Genomic DNA, 24,437 nt, shown 5'->3' on the forward strand with positions numbered 1-24,437 from the left:
CTCCCTCTTCGTCTGGGATTTCTTTCCCAGGGCTATTTTTCGACAGGAGAAGGACCAGGAGACGACCCTCTCCTTCAGGCCTTTCTCCTCCCTCCACTCTTTCCATCCACGCCTGTCGAATTACCCAATGAACCTTCAACAAAGCTATGGGGTCTTAGAGGTTGTTGTTTGGTTATAAATAATAATAACAACTTTATTCTTATATCCTTCCTCATCTCCCCAGAGGGACTTGGGCCGTCTCACATGGGGACCAAGCTCAAAAATGCAACATAGAATACAACAGCAAAATGTATTTAAAACATATAAACATATAAAAACATGGCATATAAAGTACACGAGAGTATTCAAATTTTGGTGTATCAGATATTTGTGCCAAATTTGGTCCAGATCAAATGTGGTCCAGATATATATAAACCTTCCTTGCTGAGTTTCTCCATATCTCGCAACCTCTGAGGATGCCTGCCATAGATGTGGACAAAACGTCAGGAGAGAATACTTCTAGAACATGACCATACAGCCCGGAAAACATACAACAACCCTGTGATCCCGGCCATGAAAGCCTTCGACAATACATTGGTCCAGATCCATTGTTGTTTGGGTTCACAGTGCTCTCCGGATGTATGTAAACTACATCTCCCCTAAATCACTGTCAATTCCTCCCGAATCTCTACAGTATTTTCTGTTGGTCATGGGGGTTCTGTGAAGGAAGTGTGGCTCAATTATATCAGTGGGGTTTAAGGGCTCTTTGATTCTAGGTGAACTATAAATCCCAGCAGCTTCAACTCCGATATGTCAAGGTCTGTTTTCTCCAAACTCCACCAGTGTTCAAATTTGGGCATATTGAGTAATCATGCCAAGTTTGGTCCAGATCCATCATTGTTTGAGTCCACAGTGCTCTCTGGATGTAGGTGAACTACAACTCCAAAACTCAAAGTCAGTGCCCACCAAATCCTTCCAGTATTTCTGTTGCTCATGGGAGTTTTGTTTGTCAAGTTTAGTTCAGTTCCAATGTTGGTGGAGTTCAGAATGCTCTTTGATTGTAAGTGAACTATAAATCCCTGCAACTACAACTCCCAAATGACAAAATCATTCCCCCTCAACCCCACCAGAATTCAAATTTGGGTGTATCGGATATTTGTGCCAAATTTGGCCCAGTAAATGAAATTGCATCCTACATATCAGATATTTACATTACAATTCATAACAGTAGCAAAATTACAGTTATGAAGTAACAATGAAAATAATTTTATGGTTGGAGGTCACCACAACATGAGGAACTGTATTAAGGAGTCGTAGCGTTAAGAAGAGTGAGAACCACTAGATGCACCATTCGGGAATTACGGTAACTTTATGACATTGCAAGTGTCAGTTCAGTAACCAGCACCAGCACTTTTGGCCAAGCCATCACAAAGCAAAGAAGTCAGCCACCATTTGACAATTTTGGAATATTTCAGATTTTGGAATTCTGGATAAGAGATGCTCAACCTATATTGTTTCCTAGTTACTGTTGCCTTTCACCAGATGAAATCACAATACTTGAAGTGAGGTTAGGAGTGTCATTGGGGGAGGATGCTGAAAGCATGATCCCACCAAAATAAAATTCTGACTTTCCCCCAATGGAATTTTTCTTCAGTTTCCAAAAGTTTAGCAGTGAAATAACTTAAAATTTCAGAATAGTATTTAGAAATACAGTCATCCCTCCATATCCACAGACTCTGCCATCCACAGAATCTACCATCCACAACTTGAAAATGTCCTTCCCTCCAAAAATCCTGAAAGCAAACATTGAAATTGCCATTTTATCTAAGGGGTACCCCTTTACATCACCATTGTAGATCATGGGACTTGATTCTCCACAGATTTTGATCTCCATTGAGGAAAGGTCCTAAGACCAAACCCCAGCAGATGATGAGCCCACTGTACAGTTTAGTTATCCAAAGAAAAAGAATACAGCAAAGGTACAAAGCACATGCAAACACTGAATGCACGAGTTCCAAGTGTGAACTATTTTCAACATCTCACTCCCTAAAATACTAGAAATTTGGTGACTTGTGCTCCACAAAACCACAGTTCTGGCTCAAGGAATAGTTAGATACATCAGGGGAAGGCGAGGGCACTGTTACCCCATGAAATAGGTCCCCAAATTTCTAGTGTTTTAGTTAGTAGCTGCTAACAGAGAAGCCACATGTTTCTTCTGTTTGCTTCAGGAAAGTTGGATAACGACAAAACAGCAACTTCAGCAACTGTCCCAAACTCTTGACTGAGCAAACAAGACCTCAAGTGCCCCTCCAGAGCAGAGATATAATCTTTTTTTTCCTTAGGCAAACCTTTAAGTCACTTACAGGAACTGCAAATTTCCTCTTTGCTATCTTAGCAAGAGTAAATCAGCAATCAGCAGGCTTGAGAGCTATTATTTTAATCTCACACATTTCAGCCAACATAACCTCTCTACTCTGAAAATACAGAGCATTATGCCAAGAAGAACTTAATGTTTGATGAGATTTCAAATTAATAGATGGAGAAGGAACAGTAACATGAAAAATAGGCATTCTGACGCCTTTCCCCCACTATTCCTACATCAGCATCTACTTCTCAAACCATCTCCACTCACTCACTAAAAAAAAATTACAATTAAGAAATATAAGTAATTCAAGAGAAAAAGCAAAATGAATTCAGGGAGAAGAAAACCCAAACAAATTAAAACCAAACAAAGATAAATGACATGCTTGTACCTAGAATTATTTATCAATATTGAAACAAGGTGGAAACAGATTGGAAAATTAGCAGAAGAATTATGACAGTGTTGAGGAAGGATGAAACCTGTTGGGTTAAGCAACAACATGCTGGTTGAGGATGATGAATATGTTGAAGTCTAATGTTTTTGGTATCAGCCTAAGACAATACATGTTTATGCTTGCCCATGTAGTCGGAAACACTAGAATTGACCACATTGGAATAGACTTTCACATCAGTAGTTAGACCATTCTTTTTTTTTTTTTAATAATTGCAATATCTTTCCCTCCTTCCATCCCTTTCTATAACTATGTTCTTTAAGCCCATTTTTCATGATTGGTTGTGACATTTTATACTACTAATGCAGCTAACCTCTAGTTGCATCTAACATATGATGAGCATGCCATCCTGATGGCATACACAGAATACTGTGATTATTATAAAGATTTTGAGAAAATAACCATGGATTTTTAAAGCACTATTTAACGGAGCATTTTGATTCCTTCAGTTGCCAGCCAGCTTGTCTATGGGAGCCCCCAAACAGGACCTATGGCAAATTGTTCTCTATTGCTGCTGCTCCTGAGCAGCCAGTATTTGGATTTCATATAACCAACATAACACACTTCTGACAGAGCATGACTTTTCTTAATGCCTGGTTCTTTGGAAATGGAATGGAAGCTGCTTTTGGTACAGATTTGGAGCTGCTCAGCTATTCACAACTGAACTTCTTTTCAATACTGTTTAATACCTTTGCTGGAAAAACAGCATTGGTTGCCAACACAAAGTTTAGGGTTTTGTAATTTCTCTATAAAGAGCTAAAACTACTTGTGGCAGGGCCTAAATCCAACTGCAGGTGTCAACTGGGGTACACTTAGTGAATCAATTGCTAAATGTTAAGTTAAAATGTATGCAAATCCCATTTATTTAATGGGGTTTGCTGAAATTGTGATTAAAAATTAGATTTAATCCCAGTTACCTAAAAGACTATCTGACCACCTCCTCTCATGTTCAGTTAAATCACTCTTAACACTGCCTCATGGCTGCTAAGAACAGTATTTCAGTGCTGCAATCCTTGCGTATGAAACTCTCCGTGTACTATTCGACAGATATCAATAGCTGTGTAACAGTTTGAGCCTTGAAATATGACTCTGGAGACCACAGTTCAAATCTGTGCTCAGCCATGGAAACCCATTGCTGACCTTGGGCAAGTCATACTCTCTCAGCCTTAGAAGAAGGAAAAGAACAAATCTTGCAAATCAATCTCTAGGATAGGTTTGCCTTAGGGTTGCCATGAGTAAAAAACAACTTGAAGACCCATAATACACGTCAATTATTTTTTATTTTTAGGTGCCTTTAAGAGATATCCTGTTATTCAGACTGAATTGAGACACACCTGTATATTTTGTTGAGAATCTGATTTTAAAAACTTTTTTTTCGTTTAATGTAATTTGTTATTGTGAAAGTGATGCTACAGTTGTGTTGCTGTTTTCTGCTACAAGTTTCTTAAATTTTAGTGGCATGTTAAATTGAAATATCAAATAAATAAATAAATACGTTCAAAAACTTGTGTAACATATGCAACTTTTATAGCCCTGGGCTGGTGACATTGTTTCAGGCCTTTGGAGGAGCTATTCAGAGTGCTGACACCTTTATTCCAAATAGCTTCATTTATTACTTTAAAAGTTCAGACTGGAACCCAGAAAACATTCAGCACTCCACTGACATAGTAAGTACCAGTCATGGATTTCTGCTTGTGTTGGTAAGAGCATAACATTTTTACATTTGAGTGCTGTAACCTTGTGGGCTCCAGTGAAATGCTATACTAGTATCCACATTTTCATAATGGATCTGAAATGAATGGATTATACTCCACAAAATATAGCTTCCAATATTATTTATCCATCAAAATTATTAAACACAATACCTTTGTGTGTCTATGAAGATGGGCAAATGACTAACTTTGATGGATGGTCAAAAGCATGGATAGAAAAAGTGCAGTTATCATCACGATCCACTATAAATCCACATAGAAATTGCATTTCAGTAAGAAAAATGCTCAAGGTAGGTTGTGACATTAGTTCATATGTATCACATTTATGAACCAAGCCAGACATTTGTCTCATATATCCTGTTTTATTCCAATCACACAATATGGCGCATAAAGAGAAAACTTATACCTTCCTCAGTAGAAGATGAAAAGTAGAAATGTGCTATACAATACTATTTCCAAACAGCTGATCTCAATTTCCTAGTCTTACATGGCCCAGCTTTCTAATAGAAGTTCCTTTTCAAAGAAATATTTATAATTGGTTGGACGAGATGATAATTTTTATTGTTGGTTGGACAAAAGGATGCTCTGGCATCTTTTGAGTGCACATATTTTCTTGGTTGGGAGATGGAATGGCAATCCACATTGTGTTTGTACTGCAATTCAGCAAATATTCCTTCCAGCAAGAATAATGAAATATTTGACATGAACAAAACCAAGGGATTAAAAAACGTAAAGGAAATATTAAAATCAGTTCATTTCTCGTATCTCAATACTTAGGAAGTTGCAAAGTTCTTTGAGGTTACTTTTTAAAATTAATTTGTTCCTTTTACTTTCTGCTACTGTAGTTACAAAGCAACCACCTGACATTACTTGTCACAAGGCTGAAAAGTAACATGGTACTTATTATGACAATGCCACAAGCGGAGATGACAGCTCTAACCACATATCTACTTAGAAAATATTATCACAGGACCTAATCACATCGACCACAATATTGGAGGTACTTCACTTGCTCATTCACTATTGTAAAAATAGCCACCCTCTGTCAACAAGCCCTTTCAGCATTCTACATTAGGCCATGCTTCAAAACATTGCCATCTCCCTGAACAAAAGAAAACCAAAAAAGGCTACAAGGGAGCATTAGAAAGAGAATCAGAAGAATTAGAATATATCTATAAACTTCTTATATTGGCAGATAAATTTCTGTCATAAAAATACCCAATGGATGCTGCAATGGATTGCAATATCTATCAATAATGTATATGACATATAGAGGGTAATTTCTTACAACTGTTAGACTATTTGGCTGCCACATAGTGATGTTGTTTGCTGAGATGATAGCACAATTCAAAATGTGTGATGTGAAGTCAAGTCCGATTGGCGGGGACAAGAGACAGGGCCTTCTCAGCGATTGCCCCTTGGCTATGGAACTCCTTCTCTGGCGAGATTAGATCAGCCCCCTTCCTCCTGTCCTTCAGAAAGATGGTAGAAACTTGTCTGTGGAACAAGCCTTTGGGACAGTGCAATAAGGCAACAATAGGAAACGTAACCCTGCTGACCGTATTCGGTATGGCTGATCTGAGGTGGTTTTTAAACAACTGATTTTAAAGTGGAGATAATAGTTTTTAGTATTTATGTATATTTATAGTTTATTTTATGTTCCGGCATTGAATGTTTGCCATATGTATATTATGCTCTGCCCTGAGTCCCCTTTGGGGTGAGAAGGTGAAATAATAATAATAATAATAATAATAACAACAACAACAACAACAACAACAACAACAACAACAACAACTTCATGTTTATATCCTGCCTCCATCTCCCTAAAGGGACTCTGGGCGACTTATATGGGGATGAGCCCAACATCATCATAGGTTAAAACACAATATAAATATCATATAAATGTTGTAAGTAAATAAACAAACTAATAAACTGTTTATCCTGATAATGAGAAATCTATATTCTTCCCCAAGGGGCATAGTGTATGAGTATGTGTTTCCATTTCCATAAAATAGCCTTAAAGATGGCTAAGCTGTATGGACACTCTACCATATTAATTCATGAAAGTCCAGTACTTAAGAGTGCTTGTGTAGAGTATTTTGACTAAATGTGCTTCTTATTAGAAGATGACAAGGCATACCACCAAACAAATACTAGTTAGCTGACAAATAATAAGGAACTATGAACGGTCTGGGCAACCATGCCTATTTCATTACCAAATGTACCTGTGAAAGTCTTGGGACAGATATAGGAATCTTTATAGTAGCCCTCTCTTGTTATTCCTGCCATTTCCTCTGCCTTTCTTATTGTGGAAAATACATTATGGAGAAAAAGGAAAATCTAACACTGCCTTGTAATAACTGGAATGAAGAGCATTTCAGAAGCGTTCTTCAATTTGTTATGCTGCAATTTGGTATAATTTTGATATTAAAAGATGCCATCATTTCTATAGCTGCAAATGAGCAGCAATAGGATCCAATGAATTAAGTTCTTACCTGTTCTGTGGTGCTGAAGAAATTATGAGTAGTTGTGGGAATCCAGGGTTTTTCTGTCACTTCCAATATATCCATGATTTTACTGTTGCTTTTGGTAACATTACTGATGAAAGCCACTGTACTGCTACTACCATGGAAATGATGTGGATTATGTGTTACTGGCTTTAAGGGAGGGGATGTATTTCTAGTGCTCCGAAGCAATGTTTCAGCATCTTGGAAATCTAAAATAAATAAATGACAATAAATAAAATCAGTGCTAAATGTACTTAGAAGCAATCATACAAATATTTGTATGAACTTTACATTGTGAGTAATTTTAGGTTAATTATTTCTGATTAGCGCTTTCCCCCTTGATTGATTTCTAAAAGAAGCTAAATGGAAAACATCATTTTATGTGCATGAAATCCATGTTTTCTTTTTGTGCAAACAACTAGAAACAAACATAATTTGTGACATATTAAGCCTCTCACATATGAATGTACAGTGAAATACACACACATAGCCACATTATAGATTTGAATCCAACTGATCAATTCCAGTTAGAGCAGGCTCATTGAATCAATTGTTGAATGATGATTCAGTATATAGGTAGATTCCATTGATTCAAGGGTCTGTTGAAATTGGGAATGACTAATCTGATCATTAGCGTCCCTGGTGGCACAGTACGTTAAAGCACTGAGCTGCTGAGCTTGCGGACCAAAAGGTCCCAGGTTCAAATCCCGGGAGCGCAATGAGCGCCCGCTGTTAGCCCCAGCTCCTGCCAACCTAGCAGTTCGAAAACATGCAAATGTGAGTAGATCAATAGGTACCGCTCCGGCGGGAAGGTAACGGCGCTCCATGCAGTCATGCCGGCCACGTGGCCTTGGAGAACGCCGGCTCTTCCGCTTAGAAATGGAGATGAGCACCAACCCCCAGAGTCGGTCACGACTGGACTTAATGTCAGGGGAAAACCTTTACCTACCTTTTAATCTGATCATGCCATTATTACAGAGAAGTGGCTAAATATAGACTTTCAGGATATTCTGCAAGATGCTCCCATCAGACATTAATACAGGAAAGACAATTCAAGGCAAGTTTTACATCCAGATGTTGATATGCTACTGTCTGTGTTAACTCTGTTTGTGGAGCTTCTTTTCAGCATCAAACTCTTTGGTGATTCAGATCTACCAACAAAAACTCTATTACTAGTGCCAAATAACATTGAAGGGAATTAGTAGATACAAGGAAGAATCATGCTAGGATAACTCTAAAAGAGGGACCTCCCTGGAGAGAACACAAGAGCAACAGCCTGTCCTGCTCTGAGACAAATGATCACACTACAGTTTAAAGCAGAGGTTTTCAACCTATGGGTTCCCAGATTGGCCTTTAACTCCCAGAAATCCTAACAGTTGGTAAACCGGTTGGGATTTCTGGGAGTTGTAAGCCAAAACACCTGGGGACCCACAGGTTGAGAACCACTGTTTTAAATTGTTGACACCCCACTTTAAATCCTGTGGTTGCCTCCTGCAGAATTCAGCATGAGGCCCAGAACCTCTGTCTATAATTTTAATTTTAAATGCCCTCCCTAAACTGCAAACCCTGGGACTCAACAGGAGGCAGCCATAGAATTTAAAGTGGATACTAACTCTCCAAAAGTAGTGTGATAATCTACCAACAACAGAAGGGGGAAGAGTTGAGTTTTCTCAGTATTCAGTATGTGAGATAATACAGCCACCCTAAAACATTTTTCCAAAAGAGGATGAATAATATTAAATCTCAGAGAACAACCTTCATTACTGTACAAGGCAGAAAGAAATTCATAAGAAGGAGAGGGAACAGCAACTGTGTGCTACCTGCCTCCACACTATCCATCTTTCACACTTCATAACTATAACACCATTATTCTACTTTAACTGTCACAGTTACTATGTAATCTTGGAGTTTACTTGGGTGGGCTATTTAGGATTCTCATCCTGAGATCTCACCCTAGCATACTATAGGATGCAGCCATGACAGACAAAAATGAAATCATAGTGCTAATATCCTTTCCTCCAGTGAGCAGTCAGGTTTTATTTCCTGGAGTATGGACTGGTTTGATTTTCTATGAATGATTACATGACTGCAAAACACAGAATGCTAACCTTTCATTGGTCCTTTTAATTCACATTGGTCCTCACAAGCAACATCAATCTAGGATTTTAGAAAGGTCTTTTCTAGTCCTGAATTTAGATGCCAGGGACTGAAGCTGGTGCGTTCTGCATGCAAATATTCACTTTGACAATATTTTGTGGAAGCTTGTAGACAAGACAGCAGCCCTGTTACATTTCCCTTCCCAACATTTCACAGCTGAAGACAGCGACCAATGTGGCAAAGCAAAATCAGAGTGTGGTCAAGATGGTAAAAGTTGTTTATGAGGAAGAACAGACTTGTTGCAAAAGCCTGCAGCAGTTTGCTTTTGCCTGATTCTGGCCCTCTATTCTCCTTGCTGCTGAATTAATGGAGTGCAAACTACTTTTGCACTTTGAACACAGTTTTTAGCAACTGAAGATGGCTGAGAACAAAGAAACAAGTGGGAACTTAGAATATTTTAAAAGAAGTTGAAAAGTAGATTGACAAATTAATCAGTTAGAGAGTATGCTGTTATGTCTTAAACACAGTGATATTTTTTCTACTGTGATTTTAGTATTGTAAGAGAGGAGGTAGTGGAACTTTGCACTTCCCAGTAGACTCAAACAAAAGTAATCAGATACAGCTTCTCCTAGTTTATGTAGTCTCCCACATAACTTTCCATTTTAACACCACTCTTATGCTGTTTTATTATAAGCTTCCTGGTTTTCATCTGTAAAATAATGGCGGCTATGCAGCCTTCCATGATTACAATATAGAATACTACAGATCTGTACAAATTGTCACCAACTACGTCACAACGACAGGAGCTACATGCCCTTGTGTTTATTTTTTAGTCTATATTGGGCAGGAAAAACAAAAAGCATGCCTGGCTTCTTGTGGGCTGCTGTGTGCAGCTTTTGGCTACATTTGGCCTGGTTGTCCAAGGCTGCTTTATAATAATAGATTGTTCAGAAGTTCTCTTATAAACTTTCATACTGGTTCTGTTCAGGAAATAAACCTTATGGTGGACAAAAGCCCATAAGCTCCTGATAATGGACTATGATTACATGAGCTTTTTTCATCACTGTGTTTTGGGGGAGGCCAATGTAGCAATTAAGAGTCCAGGAAGTCACATTCCCCCCACATTTTCTTCCCGGGTTAAGAGAATTTCATCTTATTTATATGTGGTGAGGAAGGCAAGGTTTGCCTTGTGGCATTCTGTAGTCATTGGTGTCATGTTTATAGTCTGGATATTTTGGGTCTAGCTTTGCATCTTAGCTGACTTTTCCCCATAAAATATGTTGCCACTATGTACCACTCAGAAGGTGTTTTGTTGAGGCACTTCAAGAAGTAGTGTTTCAACCATGGCAGAATCTTGTTTTGCTGCCACAACACTGGGCTGGTTGCCACGTATAACCATTTTAACTCACAAACGCTCTAAAAAGTTGTAATTACTAGGTTAGAAGTAGCAGATGTTTCCAAATATGATCACCCAGTGTGTAATTATGAAGGCTCAGAATGTCAACCTATGATTTTTTCCTGTTCCAAAAAGAGTAGTTTGGGAACTGCTATCCTGAAATGAATGTCTTTTAAAAACATTAACATGCATGTGCAAAGCTACCAGTAAAATAAAATTTCTATTGTCTATTTACTTCCAAAAGACACATGGCTCTGCAAGGTTCTATTCAGTAAAAACTTTCCTTGTTCTAAACTTCCTGTCTGTTATGATACCCTAAAGTATACTTTCTTTCAGCGATTCTAAGGCACACTTTTTATCCATATAAACATCTCAAAAATGAGGCCTATCTTAGAACTGTGGGTACTATATATAATGATTACGTCCTACATATATATATGGTATACACACACACACATATATATATTACACATTACCCATGTGGTAATGAAATTAGTAGGCTTGTGCATTATGGGTGAATCGCTATCCGTTTCTGCTTGCCAGATACCAGAAGCCCCCCATATCTATTTTCCAGTGCCTCCTGAAACCGGGCATGCTGCCGTATGGGCATTTTTGTTCTGTATACAAAAAAGCTGTTCTTTTAGGCCCATTGGCAGCAATGGGAAACTTATGAGGCTCCCCTTTCTCCTAGAGCCTTTCCTTTCTTCCCTTCAAGGGAGTCTGCGTGTCAGCAACAGGGTTAAGGAAGCACACTATCTAGCCCATTTGGGGGGGGGGGACTTCCCACATGTCCCGCTTCCATGTTGTTTATTCACACCTGGATATTAAAAAGCATCAGAGTTACCACCTTAAGTATTTGGATCCTTTCCCTTCTGTTTGTAGAGGAGGAGACCAGGGTTTAATGTTTCTTAAAGCTGTTCTACTCTAGAGGAGAGGCAGGTGCACATGTTCCCAGCACCAGCAGCATGCCACGCACAGCTTTCCTGGGCATTTTAAGGAGGACCAGGGAAGAAAGAACAATGACCTGGAGCTCAGTGGAGCTATCCTCCCTGGAATACCTTAAAAATCCCCTCTCTTGTCCGCAAGGCTGCAATCTCCTTTCTGCTTGGGGTTTTGCTTCCTTAAAGCTGTTTCTCTACTCTAGAGGAGAGGTAGGCTTCTCTTTTTGTTTATTAAGATTACTATTATTACCAATAATTATTATCTTTTAGAACTATTTTCTGAAGGAGAGGTAGGGATTCAGAAAAAGAAGCTAAAGGGGCAAAAGCCCCCAAACCGCGCGTGCACCACATCCACCATCCCTCAGGTCCCCAACTCCCAGTCAATCCTACTAAATAAAAAGAATCAGGAAAATAAAGGAAAATCAAAATGATTCAACTGTGATGCTGAATAGGGAGGAGGGGCCGAGATCAGCTCCCGCTTGCTTTCGTTGCAGGTGGGTTTTCATACTGGGGCCCTTACTATTACGGGCTCCAGGAGGTACAGAAGTTATTGATAGTAGCAAAGGAAACACAATCCATGCCCAAGTCTAGAAATTAGTGTTCGTCTTTGAATCAATTGTGTATTAGAATCAATGAAATATGTATTTTACCCCATCAAGATAGATTGCCTCCCCGCAAACATAAATTATTTCATGTTTTGTTTAAAAATGTAACCTTTGCTTTTCTTTGACTAGAAAACTATAGAAGTCTGTTGACATGAACACATATTGGATGTTATGAATCTCTTGATGTGAATGTAAGTTACATGATGTGAGGTCCAGCATTCAGCTGTATGACAGTAGTGACACTTCATTTGGCAGTTAAATAATTCATTTGCAGAACTTGAAGAACTTATTTTTATTACAGCTCCCAGAATTCTAGCAACTTTTTCCAAGTTGTGTACATTTGTAGATTTCACTCATTCAAAAAGAATTACTATTGGTTTTTTTAAAAAAATATATAAAGTGGTGTAGTTTATGTGATACAATTCTTTCAAAAACTGTCTTCAGGTAATTTCTGAAACTAAAATATATCAATGATGTGATAAAAATAACTAGTGCCCAGTTAGATTGAATTCTGCGTGACAAACATCTAAGTTCTGTATTTCTCATAAAACGTGAATGTTGTAAAAAGCCAACAGCCATATACACTTAAAGGTAAAGGTAAAGGTTTCCCTTGACATTAAGTCCAGTTGTGTCCGACTCTGGGGGTTGGTGCTCATCTCCATTTCTAAGCCGAAGAGCCGGCATTGTCCGTAGAGACCTCCAAGGTCATTTGGCTGGCATGACTGCATGGAGCGCTATTACCTTCCCTCCGGATCAGTATCTATTAATCTACTCACATTTGCATGTTTTCGAACTGCTAGGTTGGCGGAAGCTGGAGCTAACATCGGCTGCTCACTCTGCTCCCCAGATTCGAACCTGCGACCTTTCAGTCTGCAAGTTCAGTAGCTTAGCGCTTTAACACACTGCGCCACCGGGGGCTCCTTTATATACACTTACTATCCCTGTATTCATGGGGGATATGTTATTGGATCTACCATGGAAATGTGACACTGCAGATGCTAGTGAATCCTACTGAAATGAGTATCTTCTAATGGAAGTTGACCATAGAGTCATGCTGGAGGATCTAGAAAATGCCTAGAGAGAATACTGCTCTAAATTTTTATGTTTTTTAGTGCAACTCTATGGCTAACTTTCAGTGGAAGCATACAATAGTATCAAGCTGGAGGACCTAGAAAATGCAGAGAGAATATATTTTTTGCACATGGGAAAGTGAAATCAGGTACGAGTTCTCCAGATACAGAGGACATACTGTATGTAGTTTCTAATCAAGTATTAGTATTCTGCCTCTCCTAGATGTGATCCAGACATTTGGGTAACATGGAAATATACTGTATAAATGGGAAAAGAAGTACATGCCATGGCACAGGCAATGTTAGTATGCTAGTTCCTATTTTTCAGTCTTTATCTCCTATTATTGGTTGTTTGTGTTATTTCAATTCCATATTTCTTACCTGACTAAGGACCTTATCACATTAGGAAATACTGTTTCTTAAACTGTTTGAGAATGATTTCAAACAGGTCCCATTACATAATGTTTGCCTAATCCCGTCAATATTATGTCGAAATCCGTCTGCAAAGTGTCCCAGAAACTGATTATTTGCAGACGGAATTATAATCTTTTTTTTAAAATACTACTGATTCTTCCATTGCTGAAATACTGTTTTTTGTGTGATAGGAAAATCTGTATGCATTCCATCAGCAACAATACTTTTCAAAAGATCACAGAGTGATGTTGGGGGTGTTTTGAATGGACTGGGAGGAGCCAGCCTTCCATAGTGTGATGTGTCAAAAGTGCAATACAGTGTTCCCTCCCTACTTTGCGGTTCGCTTTTCACTCCCTCACTGCTTCACAGTTTTTTTCTGAAAGGTGCGCATGTGCAAAAGGTGCCAGTTTCCCTTTTGCGCATGTGCCTTCCCTCTCATCGGCATCCAGCCGGGCCACTCTGGATGCCAATGAGAGAGAGGCGAATTCACAAAAGGAAAACTGGCAGGTGCCGGAGAGTAAGAAGCACAGGAAGAAGGCTTGCAAAGGAAAGAAAGGCCACCTAACTACTAATATAATGTGTAAATATTGAAATAAATATGGTGCCCCTACTTCGCGGAATTTCACTTATTGCGGGTGGTCCTGGAACGTAACCCCCGCAATAACTAAGGGAACACTATTTTCAAATCATATGAATTGTAATAATCAGGTGTGATAAGGATAGTATGCATCCCATCTCAATACTGATATAAATAGATTATAGCCTAATGTGATAAGGTACAAAGTGATTCTTGCTATTTAACTCACCGATATATTTTCTCCCTTGCTGCTCCATCGTGTTAAAATTCTACTCCTCAATATTTACTCCTCAATATTTGCACACTGCTTCTTCAATTACTATTTTAAAATATCACTTAAAATGTCTTCTCATCTTGAAAGCTTTTGGAAATTTAGTTAGGTTTTATTTTTATCATGTGGCATATAGCATATATCCCTGTTTTATACTTTCCTCACTCCATACACTCATTCTAAAACAAGTTTTTAATGGCATTGAAAAGGCTGTAATTTTACTGTTTTGTTCTATATGGCACTATGTACACTAGTGGGGAGTGGTTAATTTAAAAGAAGGATATTAGATAAATATTTTGTATATACAGTACTTTGTATTTTATAGACTATTTAGAGCAAGCTACTTGAATGGCCAATATTTGATGGAAAACAGCAAATACTAACATCAATAAATATTATAAAAGATATCAGAATCCCTGTTATGCATGTATGCAATGATGCTCATTGTGTTGAATTGGATAATATGTTTTAGCTCATTGGCCTGAATATATTTCAGTAGATTTAGTATGCCCTCTTATCAACATGCCTTCCCAACTCACATCACTCATCTAGCTCATAGCTTATCCTCTGCTTTGTCTACTTAAGACTGCAGACAAAACAAAAAGAGGATATAACCTATGAGTAATATGACTCGTATCAAACTTTGTGTCTAACAATTTATTCAGAAGGAAACTGAATGGAGATTTTTATAGACTGATTTTAATTTTGATGAATTATATTAATAGTGTACTTTTTCTCACTTAATAATGCAGAGAATTACTTTACAGAGAGTGCTACATATAATCTAGTGAAGTCACAAATGTGTGGATCTGGAGAATGTTACGTTTGCTATGATAAAGAAATACTTATCTAATATCTATTACTACCTATAGTTGCTGATCTCTGTTTAAAAGATTTGCTGATTTTAGTCTATTCATTTGTGAGATGAAACCTATGAAGAAAAGATTCTTACCATATATACTCAGGTATAAGTTGACCTCATCTATAAATCAAGGACAGGTTCTGAATCCAACATCATGGATGTTGATATGACCTATAGATAAGTCAAGGCTCATTCCAGTAACACCTAAGAGGGCCAGCAGCCCCTGGTCAAAAAAGAAACCATCCCCTACTTTGAATAGATTAGCAAGAGCTTAATTTAGTCCAGAAGAACCTTAAAAAAACACTAAGCACTTCTTTGAGGGGAAGTGCCAAAGAGCCACCACCACCATTTCCCCATTCAGGCATTTAAAAAGGCCAGAAGTGTCACCTTGGTGGAGAGAATAAAGGAGATTGGTACAGCGTTCAGGATTTCCTGTGATGGAAGAAGTTCTTGCCTTTCTCTTGCTCTGCTCAGAGATTGGGATGGATATATATATATATATATATACACACACACACAGAGTCTCACTTATCCAACATTCTGGATTATCCAACACATTTTTGTAGTCAATGTTTTCAATACATCGTGATATTTTGGTGCTAAATTTGTAAATACAGTAATTACTATGTAGCATTACTGCGTATTGAACTACTTTTTCTGTCAAATTTGTTGTATAACATGATGTTTTTCTGCTTAATTTGTAAAATCATAACCTAATTTGATGTTTAACAGGCTTTTCCTTAATCGTTCCTTATTATCCAACATATTCACTTATCCAACGTTCTGCTGGCCCATTTATGTTGGATAAGTGAGACTCTACTGTATATATATATATATGAATTTGTTTATCCTGTTTCCTTCGTTTCTTTCATGTCTTTCATTTCTTCAGGAGAACAGAAGAGGAAAGTCCCTCCTGCTACGGAAATCAGTTCAGCATGAAAGCAAGTAGGAGCAGGGCCCGGCTCCTGGCCTGCTTTTCCGCATCACAGAGCAAGAGGCAGTCAGCTGCAGGCCCTGGCTAGTACAGGTGCTCCTGCATGCGACACATGCACTCTCCTTGGAAAGAGAGTGCATTTGTGGCATGCAGAAGCACCTGTGCCTGCCAGGGACTGCACTGCAGCTGAGTGCCTCTTACTATAGAGTAAGAGGTGCTCGGCTGCAGGCCCCGACAGGTGTGGGCGCTCTGGGCCTGTACACCACATATGCACTCTCTTTTCAAGGAGAGTGCATGTGTGATATGCAGGAGCACTTGCACCTGCCAGGGTCCGCAGCTGGGCGCTGAGTAAGAGGTGCTTGGCTGCAGGCCTTGGCAGGCACAAGCACTTTTGAGCCTGCACATCACACATATACTCTCCATGGAAAGAGTGCATGTGTGGCATACAGGAGCACCCACGCCTTGGCCTGCAGTCAAGCACCTCCTCTAGAGTAGAACCAGCAAGTAAGAAGAAGCCTCTTTAAAGCACACATGGGAAGAGGAGCCTGGGTGGGAAGTCCCCCTCCCCCATAAAGGGCCAATAGAAAATCGATTTTTCATCCCCAGAGAGCAAAAATAGATACCTGTCCTCCTGATTTTGGAAGGCTCCCAAAATGCCGAGACTCAAAATGGGTCAGGGTTTACCCTCAATGCAGAACCCTAACACGCATATGACTCATATGATATGAGTTAAGGTACAGTATTTACAAAGATCCATGGACAAGTCAACCCAGGTATTTGGGGTTAATCTTTTGACTGAAATTTCTGGACTTACACAAAAATATGTATATAGTCATTTATATGCTCATTTTGTCATATTGCCTCAAATTCACATGCTATCTCATTTTTCAATGTATCAAGAAAGGCCAAAGAGAGTGGGGGAGAGAGATATTTGAGGCATTATGGGAAAATAACTCTGGAAGCATATGATAGGCTGAAATATATAATTTAAAAGATATTGCTCATTACTGTCCTTAAAATGTTAAGTTGACATCTTGTTGGTTGACCCCTACTAGAGCAAGTCTATTCACTCAATTGTTGAAGCTGAGTGTCACCATGTAGGTTAATATCATCGATTCCATTGGTCTACTGTAGTCAAGACTAACAACATGATTTAGGCCCTTTTCAAAAACAAACCTAACCAGAATATCTTTTACTTTTTGCAAATGACATTATTTTCCAGTGAATCCCATAATATTACCCTGTGGTATAAGACATACTTGATAGCTCACGTTTTTTAGGGGCATCTTACCATTGTTTGTACACAGGTTTTCATGAACTGGTTGTCCCTTCTCATTGACTTCCATTTTTTTCCAACTGTGGGGGTATTTCCTACCCATCTTTACAACAACCTTTGAACCTTGTTTCTTGAGGAAGAGAGAGCTGTTCTTCACCTCAAGGAGCCCTTCCTTACTGTGACAAGTCCAGTTTGGTGCTTCGGAGCAGTTGGCAAGGATTGCTTTGCGGGAATGAGCAGCATAGGACCTGGTGATGGACAGACATTGGCCAGATATGACATGGAGGAGTTTTTCCTCATTCAACCATCTCCATTGCTGGTTCATATTAGTAAAACTGCATGTCCCCACGTATGCTGTTTTCTTGCTCTCATAAATGCATTGCTGTCTTTGCTCATGGATGATCAGAAAACCATCTAGAAAAAAGAACCCATACAAATGGAAGAGAACACAAATTACATTTCATAGATCAGCAAGAGTCAAAGTTCACAAATCAAATAATAACTCCTGAATTATTCATTTTATTGTCCTCCCAAGTAAAACTTGACTAAAAACGAAGTTTTGGAGAACATGGTATTAACATTCTGCATGATTCAATTATTCTTTTTAAAGTATTCTTTCTGACTTTCCCTATACAAAAAAGTTGTTGCTAGAGCAATGCAAAACAAGCATAAAACAGTACACAGAAACTACTACAGACTCACAGTTGAATCCCAATAAAACAATTTTTAGAGTAGACTCACTGTAATCAATATAACAGGCATTCATTGTTGAAGTGACTTAACGTGGGCCTACTCTGAAGATGGCTTAAGACATCAGTTACCTTTACTTTCATTTCACAACTTAGCAGTAAGGCAGATTTTTAATACATACTTTGACAATGTTTTATGAGATATATTTCCTGAGGCATCTCTCTCTATGTATGTTGGGATCCTCAATATAAACATGGGACATCTTTTACAAATACAGATTTAACATCCTTTATTTGGAATTTCAAAATCCCAGATACTCCAAAATTGTCCACATGGGTGGCTAGGATAGTGATACCTTTGCTTTCTGATGGTTCAGTGTACACTATCTTTCTTTCTTACATGAAATTATTAATAATATTGTGCTTAAAATTACTTTCAACCATGTGGATAATATGGTGTATGTGAAACAAACAAATTTCATGTTTATACTTGGGTCCTTTCTTCATTGTGTACATACATATAAATACATTTTTCCAAAGTTTGAAAAAATCTGAGATCCAAAATGCTTTAGATTTCAAGCATTTCAGATAAGGGTTATTTAATCTATACAAATTTAATACCTAACATTCTTAATTAAATTTCTAATAAATATTTTAAACAATCCATGTTCACAATGGTTAAATCTTCTTCCCAAGAAAATGTATCCAATCCCAAATATATTCCACTATGGTTCTAACAGTATTAATTTATGTAATAAAAAAAAAAGGTCACCTCTTCAGAAGAATACCTAAATAGTATTAAAATACAACCTGGTATACCTTCCCTTGCTACACTTTCATTTTGAATGGGTTGTGGAACAAGTTATTACAGGAGTTAATATTGTACATCTGTTTTCACAATCTTCGCAAGACAAGAATAAATGTGAAGCCCTCTCAAATGCATTTGATCCAAATGGAATATCTAATGAAAGAACCATTAAAATCAAAGTTTATTTTCTTTTTGAAGGAAACCCAAACAATCTTGGATTTGCTTGACCCATCCCTCTATTCCTTTTGTATAAACCAAAGCTCGGAAATAATTCTCTTTCAACAAAATCGTGGAAACTCCCAGAACTCATGGGATTCTCAGCCAGAAAGAGGAAGAGGCATGAAAACGCTGTAGAGTTGTACTTACCAGACATCCCAAAGGCCAGGCAGATAAAAATTAGAATGTGAAGTAAATTCTCCATTTTCCTGCTAACAATTCCCATTGCTTCTTTCTCTCTTTTTCTCTCTCTCTCCCTTTTTTTGTAAAAAAAAAGCATACCCCAGATAAGTGAAGCGAAGGCTAGGAAGGAAATGTGCCTTCACAGGAGGAAAAAGTTAGTGACGAACACTTCCTCCTATTCAATTGCTTTTTGGGGAATTTTATACCACTCTGCTCTTGCATATGATTCCTCAGCTAGTGCTAGCTATCTGGTCTGTTTAGGAAAACCTAAGTAAAAGAAGACTTTTTATCAAAGGAATACAGTGTTTGCACTTCTTTGAAAACTCAGCTAAGAATAAGGAGCTGTAATTTTGTTTAATTGTCTGTTTGTGAGCCATTACATGTGTGCAGGTACCCCTGATTGGCCAGTGAAAATACAGATAACACTGTTCTGTAAATACCACCAGCATTTTGTAATACTATGTTATGTGTCAATCTAGGAGCCTCACATGATAGAAGCTGTTCATTACTGGATGCTCCGATATCAGAAAAGTGAAGGGCCTTGTCTCCAAGGCTTTCTTTTACTTTCTTCCGCTGTGAGTTCAATTGATGTTTAGATGTTGGGTACTTCAGGTAGAGCTTTTATCATCCAGTCAATCTGCCTCATTCATGATTAGCTTTTATTTTTTTGGAAAGAGTTGATCCAGATGCCATAATGTTCCATTTGTCTACTTTTTCCAACTGTTTCTTTGTGTATTTATATTTTTTCTTATCATTAAAAATCTCTTGAGGGAAATATGGAATACCTTTTGACTGATAATTCTAAGATTCCACCACCTGAAAGCGCTCATATCAGGAACTGGGGTTCATCAGCATCTGGAAGGTAATATGTTTCCTTACCTGTTGCATGAAAAAACCAACACTGAGGGTAGGCAGGACAACGGACAATGATTCTCTCATATGTGCCTTATTGTGATGAGCAACATCATTCAGTTGCATGATAAATGTCCAGGTAGCATCTACCTTCTCTGAAGTCATAGTTTTAAAACTTATATTTAGACTTAGCCTTTGCATACAGATTTTCCCAGGAGGATAGACATTTTTCTGAAAGCCAGAAGCCCACAAATTGTCTTGAACAGTGGTTCCCAACTTTTGGGCCTCCAGTTGTTTTGGACTTTAACTCCCAGAAATCTCAGCCAGTTTGCCAGCTGTTAGGAATTGTGGGAACTGAAGTCCAAAATACCTGGAGGCCCAAAGTTTGGGAACTCCTGATCTTGAGGGACTGCATTTTGGGTTTGGAAAATTCCTGCAAATTGCTTCAGGTGTGTAGTTAATGTACATTTTCACTCACCTTTAGTCGTGACTGTAAAAGTGCACTTAGTTTAAAGCGATTGATTCCTATATGGGGGCAAGCATGAGACATTTTGTTGCTTTGAAGCAAGTGACAAAATGATGCTCTCCCATTCCATTTACACCAGAGTGTAAGTACTAGATAGAAATGATCTCCCTCTATGAACTACCGCTGAGGTTAAGATCTTCTGGGGAGGCCCTGCTCTCGGTCCAGCCTCCTTCACAGGTGTGAATGGCAGGAACGAGAGGTGGAATCAGGTGTCAAACAGGGATGTGTTATTTTCCCAAGCTTATTTTCCATCTTCATAGCTATGATTCTGCACCTTGTTGATGGGAAGCTTCCCACTGGTGTGGAAATCACCCATTGGACAGATGGCAAACTATTTAACTTCAGCAAACTGAAAGCCAAAACCAGGGTCACAACAATGTTTGTTATAGAACTCCAATATGCTAATGATAATGTAGTCTGTGCTCATTCAGAAGAAGACCTATAATCCATTTTAAATACTTTTGCAGAACCATACAAAAAGCCTGGTCTCACACAGAACATTAAGAAAATGCCAACAGGCACTAACCAATCCCTCTGCAATGCCAGCAATTCAGCTTAATGGTGTAACATTAGAAAATGTTGGCCATTTCTGCTACTTTGGCAGCCACAAAAATCAACATCGACACTGAAATACAATACTGTCTGAGCTCTGTGGGTGCAGCATTTTTTGGAATGAAACAAGGAAATTTTGAGGATCGGGATACTTGTAGGGATACTAAAATTCTTGTTTATAAAGCTATTGTCCTGCCAATGCTGTTGTATGTCTGCGAAACGTGGACCATCTACAGATGTCACTCAATTTCTGGAATGATTCCATCAGCATTGCCTCCAAAAAATCCTGTAAATTTCTTGGGAAGACAGGTGGACAAATGTCAGTGTCCTGGAAGAAGAAGCAAAGACTACCAGCATTAAAGTGATGATCTTTCACCATCAACTTCATTAGATTGACCATGTTGTCCAAATGCCTAATTGCCATTTTCTAAAACAGTTACTATACTCTCAACTCAAGAATGGAAAACAGAAGCTTGGTGGACAGGAAAAGAGATTTAAAGATGACTTAAAGTTAACCTTAAAAACTGTTTCATAGACAGGGAAGCCTTGACCCTAGAGCATTCAAACTGGACATTAGCTGTTACCAACAGTGCTGTAGAATTCAAAGAGGTACGAATGGAGCACGAAAGGGAGAAATGTGTCAAGGGGGAAGTGCATCAAACCAACCCTTGTCAGGACTGCCTTCCATCTGGAAATCAATGTCCTCATGGCGTAAGAACATGAGGACAGAATAGGTCTTTACAGTCAGCGATGGATCCACTGCCAAGACCCTACACTTGAACGGCAATCATACTTGGTCATGAGGGATCACCTATGAAATTGATGCCACTCTCTACCACATCTGACGTCAGCAGTCTACTTTCGGGGTGTAGTATGAGCAACATGACACCCATATTCATCAAGAGCGGGCAATGTCAGGGGGTTCAGGAGGATTTGGCAATGGTGTTGCTGTTGTCTCTAAGCAGTTCATCTCAATTTGGCTATGGGGCTTGCCTGAATTCCACAGTGGATACTGAAGCATAGAGTTGGAAGTATAGAAAGTATTCCAGGGAAAGATTCAAAGGCAAGTAAATCTCAATGTGGAAAGTTCTCAAAGCCCGTTTTGATCTCACATTGCTTTTTTATTAACTGGATATTGCAATGGAGGCACATGCTATACAATGAGCTCTTGGTAGCTGCTGGGGTTTGGCTTCAGAACCCATTGTGGAGACAAACATTTGTGGACATGAAAATCTGTGGATGCTCAAATGCCTTTATATAGAACATTGCAGCAAAATGTCCTCCATATAATATGACAAAATAAAGGTTTGCTTTTTAGATTTGTAGGGATCATGGATGGTTGAATCAAGTAATGGATAGTTGAATCTGTGTCATGGATGGTTGAATATATAGATACAGAAACTGTGGATATCTAGGGCTGACTGAATTTGCACTGAGGAAATGTCCAGGTTAGGTGAATATGCCTTGTAAGCACTGCAGCAGAAAATTAACAGAGTGCCGTAATCCATGTCTTTAGTAGAAGTTCTATTAAACTTCTATTAAAGTAGAAGAGTTGAAAATACAACAATAATCAAGGAAATAAAGAGAAATACAAGCGTATTCAGATATTTTATACCAAGTTTATTGGCTATATGAAGCAGAACATCACTGTTTAAGAAACTCATTATTTGATACAATGCTGAAACCCCATATCTCTTTCCAAAACAGAGAGGCATACCTGCTGAATAAATAGATCATTGCCAAGATATAAACAAAAGAAAGAAAATAAGATCTTCATTTTTCATATAGTATTCTACATCTCCACCTCCAAAATGTCCATCTCTCATTGAAAGGAATGAAAGGTTTGACATTTTATTAGAAAAAAACCTTAAATTTTTAGTAAAAGACAGGCAGATATTTAAAATCTTTATTTTTTTAATATATGTAACAAAATCCCCCTGCCCCGAAAGTAAAATGACTCACAAGATTTACAAATACACTGGATTCTGTCCTGGAGCATAAAGTGGCTTCTAAGACAATAAACAGTATTGAATAAATACATAATATTGAAGAAGACACTGGACTCAACCCACTGAGAACCACTTTTGAACAAGCCCCTTGAAATGAGCTCAAATTCCACAAAAGTACAGGAGCCTGCATGACAACGTGTGCTTCTTTTTCAACTTTCTTTTAATTGGGCTTGCTCATGAAATATTCTCTTTGTGTTGTAGCCATTGTGTTCTGCAATGCTTTACAGAATTTACTATAGACATCAAATACCTAAGAGTAACTTACTAGGGCTGTTATATAAAATACAAACTGATTTTGTATAGTTTCAAAATCAATCAATTTTTACTGACTTTTAAAAACTTTTTTTCTCAATTTCATAATCAATCCCTTGTGGTTTTTAGCAGCAAGAATCCCACATGGCTCCAAATTACATTTACCACAAAATAGGTCAGAGCACTTAACAGGTACAGTTGAACACCTGACAGCCTATTTCACAAGACAAACTTTGCAAACGTTAAAGTGTTTATACACATTTCTTCAGTTGAATTTCCCATGTCCAGCTGTTATAGAACATACATACATACAAACGTTACATACATTCTGTGTGGCAGATTCCATTAATACAGAAGTAAATCTCCCATAAGATATATATGCAAAATCCAAATGTAACATCGGTACATTAACCTTCATTAAAACTGTTTCAGGGAACTCACATTACATTCAAGACAAGGATCCACCAATCGTTTATGCATTTTTAATTTTTTAAAAATCCGCATTCCTTTTACAAGCTGACTGCAATGCCTTTCCTTCCATAGCCGTAAACTCCTTGAAGAAGTTGCTGGTAGGTAATAAATCAATTACCTCAAGATAGATTGACACATTTGATTCTCCCTTCTTGAATTCATGGGACCACTTCAGCAGAGAGTCTGCTTTCATAGAGGCTCAAGGCATGATGCACAAATTCATACTGTTCACTGGTTTGGACCATTCCACCTCTGGAGGAAAAAGGAAAGAAGAAATAAAGGTGATGGTAGAGATTGTGAGAGACAAAAGTATGACCAAGAAACACCAGAGTGTGTCAAAATCCTACCCTAAGGTCCTACCATGGCTCCCTATCACCTTGTCATGTATCATTGTATGTAAACAATGTATACAGTGTATGTATGCA

The 24,437-nt window shown here is 38.3% G+C and overlaps 2 protein-coding genes across 2 annotated transcripts in view; both read right to left on the minus strand.

The window, feature by feature from the left end:
- Positions 1-19,425, minus strand: part of ptprb (protein tyrosine phosphatase receptor type B) — a 96,106-nt gene extending 76,681 nt beyond the window's left edge. The window contains exons 1-3 of the mRNA XM_008110945.3: positions 19,318-19,425; positions 17,470-17,868; positions 7,000-7,220 (exon numbers count right to left, since the gene is read on the minus strand). Coding sequence (XP_008109152.2) covers positions 7,000-7,220; positions 17,470-17,868; positions 19,318-19,393 — 696 coding nt within the window. The 5' untranslated portion in view covers positions 19,394-19,425. The remainder of the gene's footprint in view (positions 1-6,999; positions 7,221-17,469; positions 17,869-19,317) is intronic.
- Positions 19,426-22,879: 3,454 nt separating this feature from the next.
- Positions 22,880-24,437, minus strand: part of ptprr (protein tyrosine phosphatase receptor type R) — a 129,751-nt gene continuing 128,193 nt past the window's right edge. Inside the window, exon 14 of the mRNA XM_003221163.4 lies at positions 22,880-24,264. Coding sequence (XP_003221211.3) covers positions 24,171-24,264 — 94 coding nt within the window. The 3' untranslated portion in view covers positions 22,880-24,170. The remainder of the gene's footprint in view (positions 24,265-24,437) is intronic.

Source organism: Anolis carolinensis, chromosome 5 (genome assembly GCF_035594765.1).
Source record: "Anolis carolinensis isolate JA03-04 chromosome 5, rAnoCar3.1.pri, whole genome shotgun sequence".
NCBI classification, from domain to species: domain Eukaryota; kingdom Metazoa; phylum Chordata; class Lepidosauria; order Squamata; family Dactyloidae; genus Anolis; species Anolis carolinensis.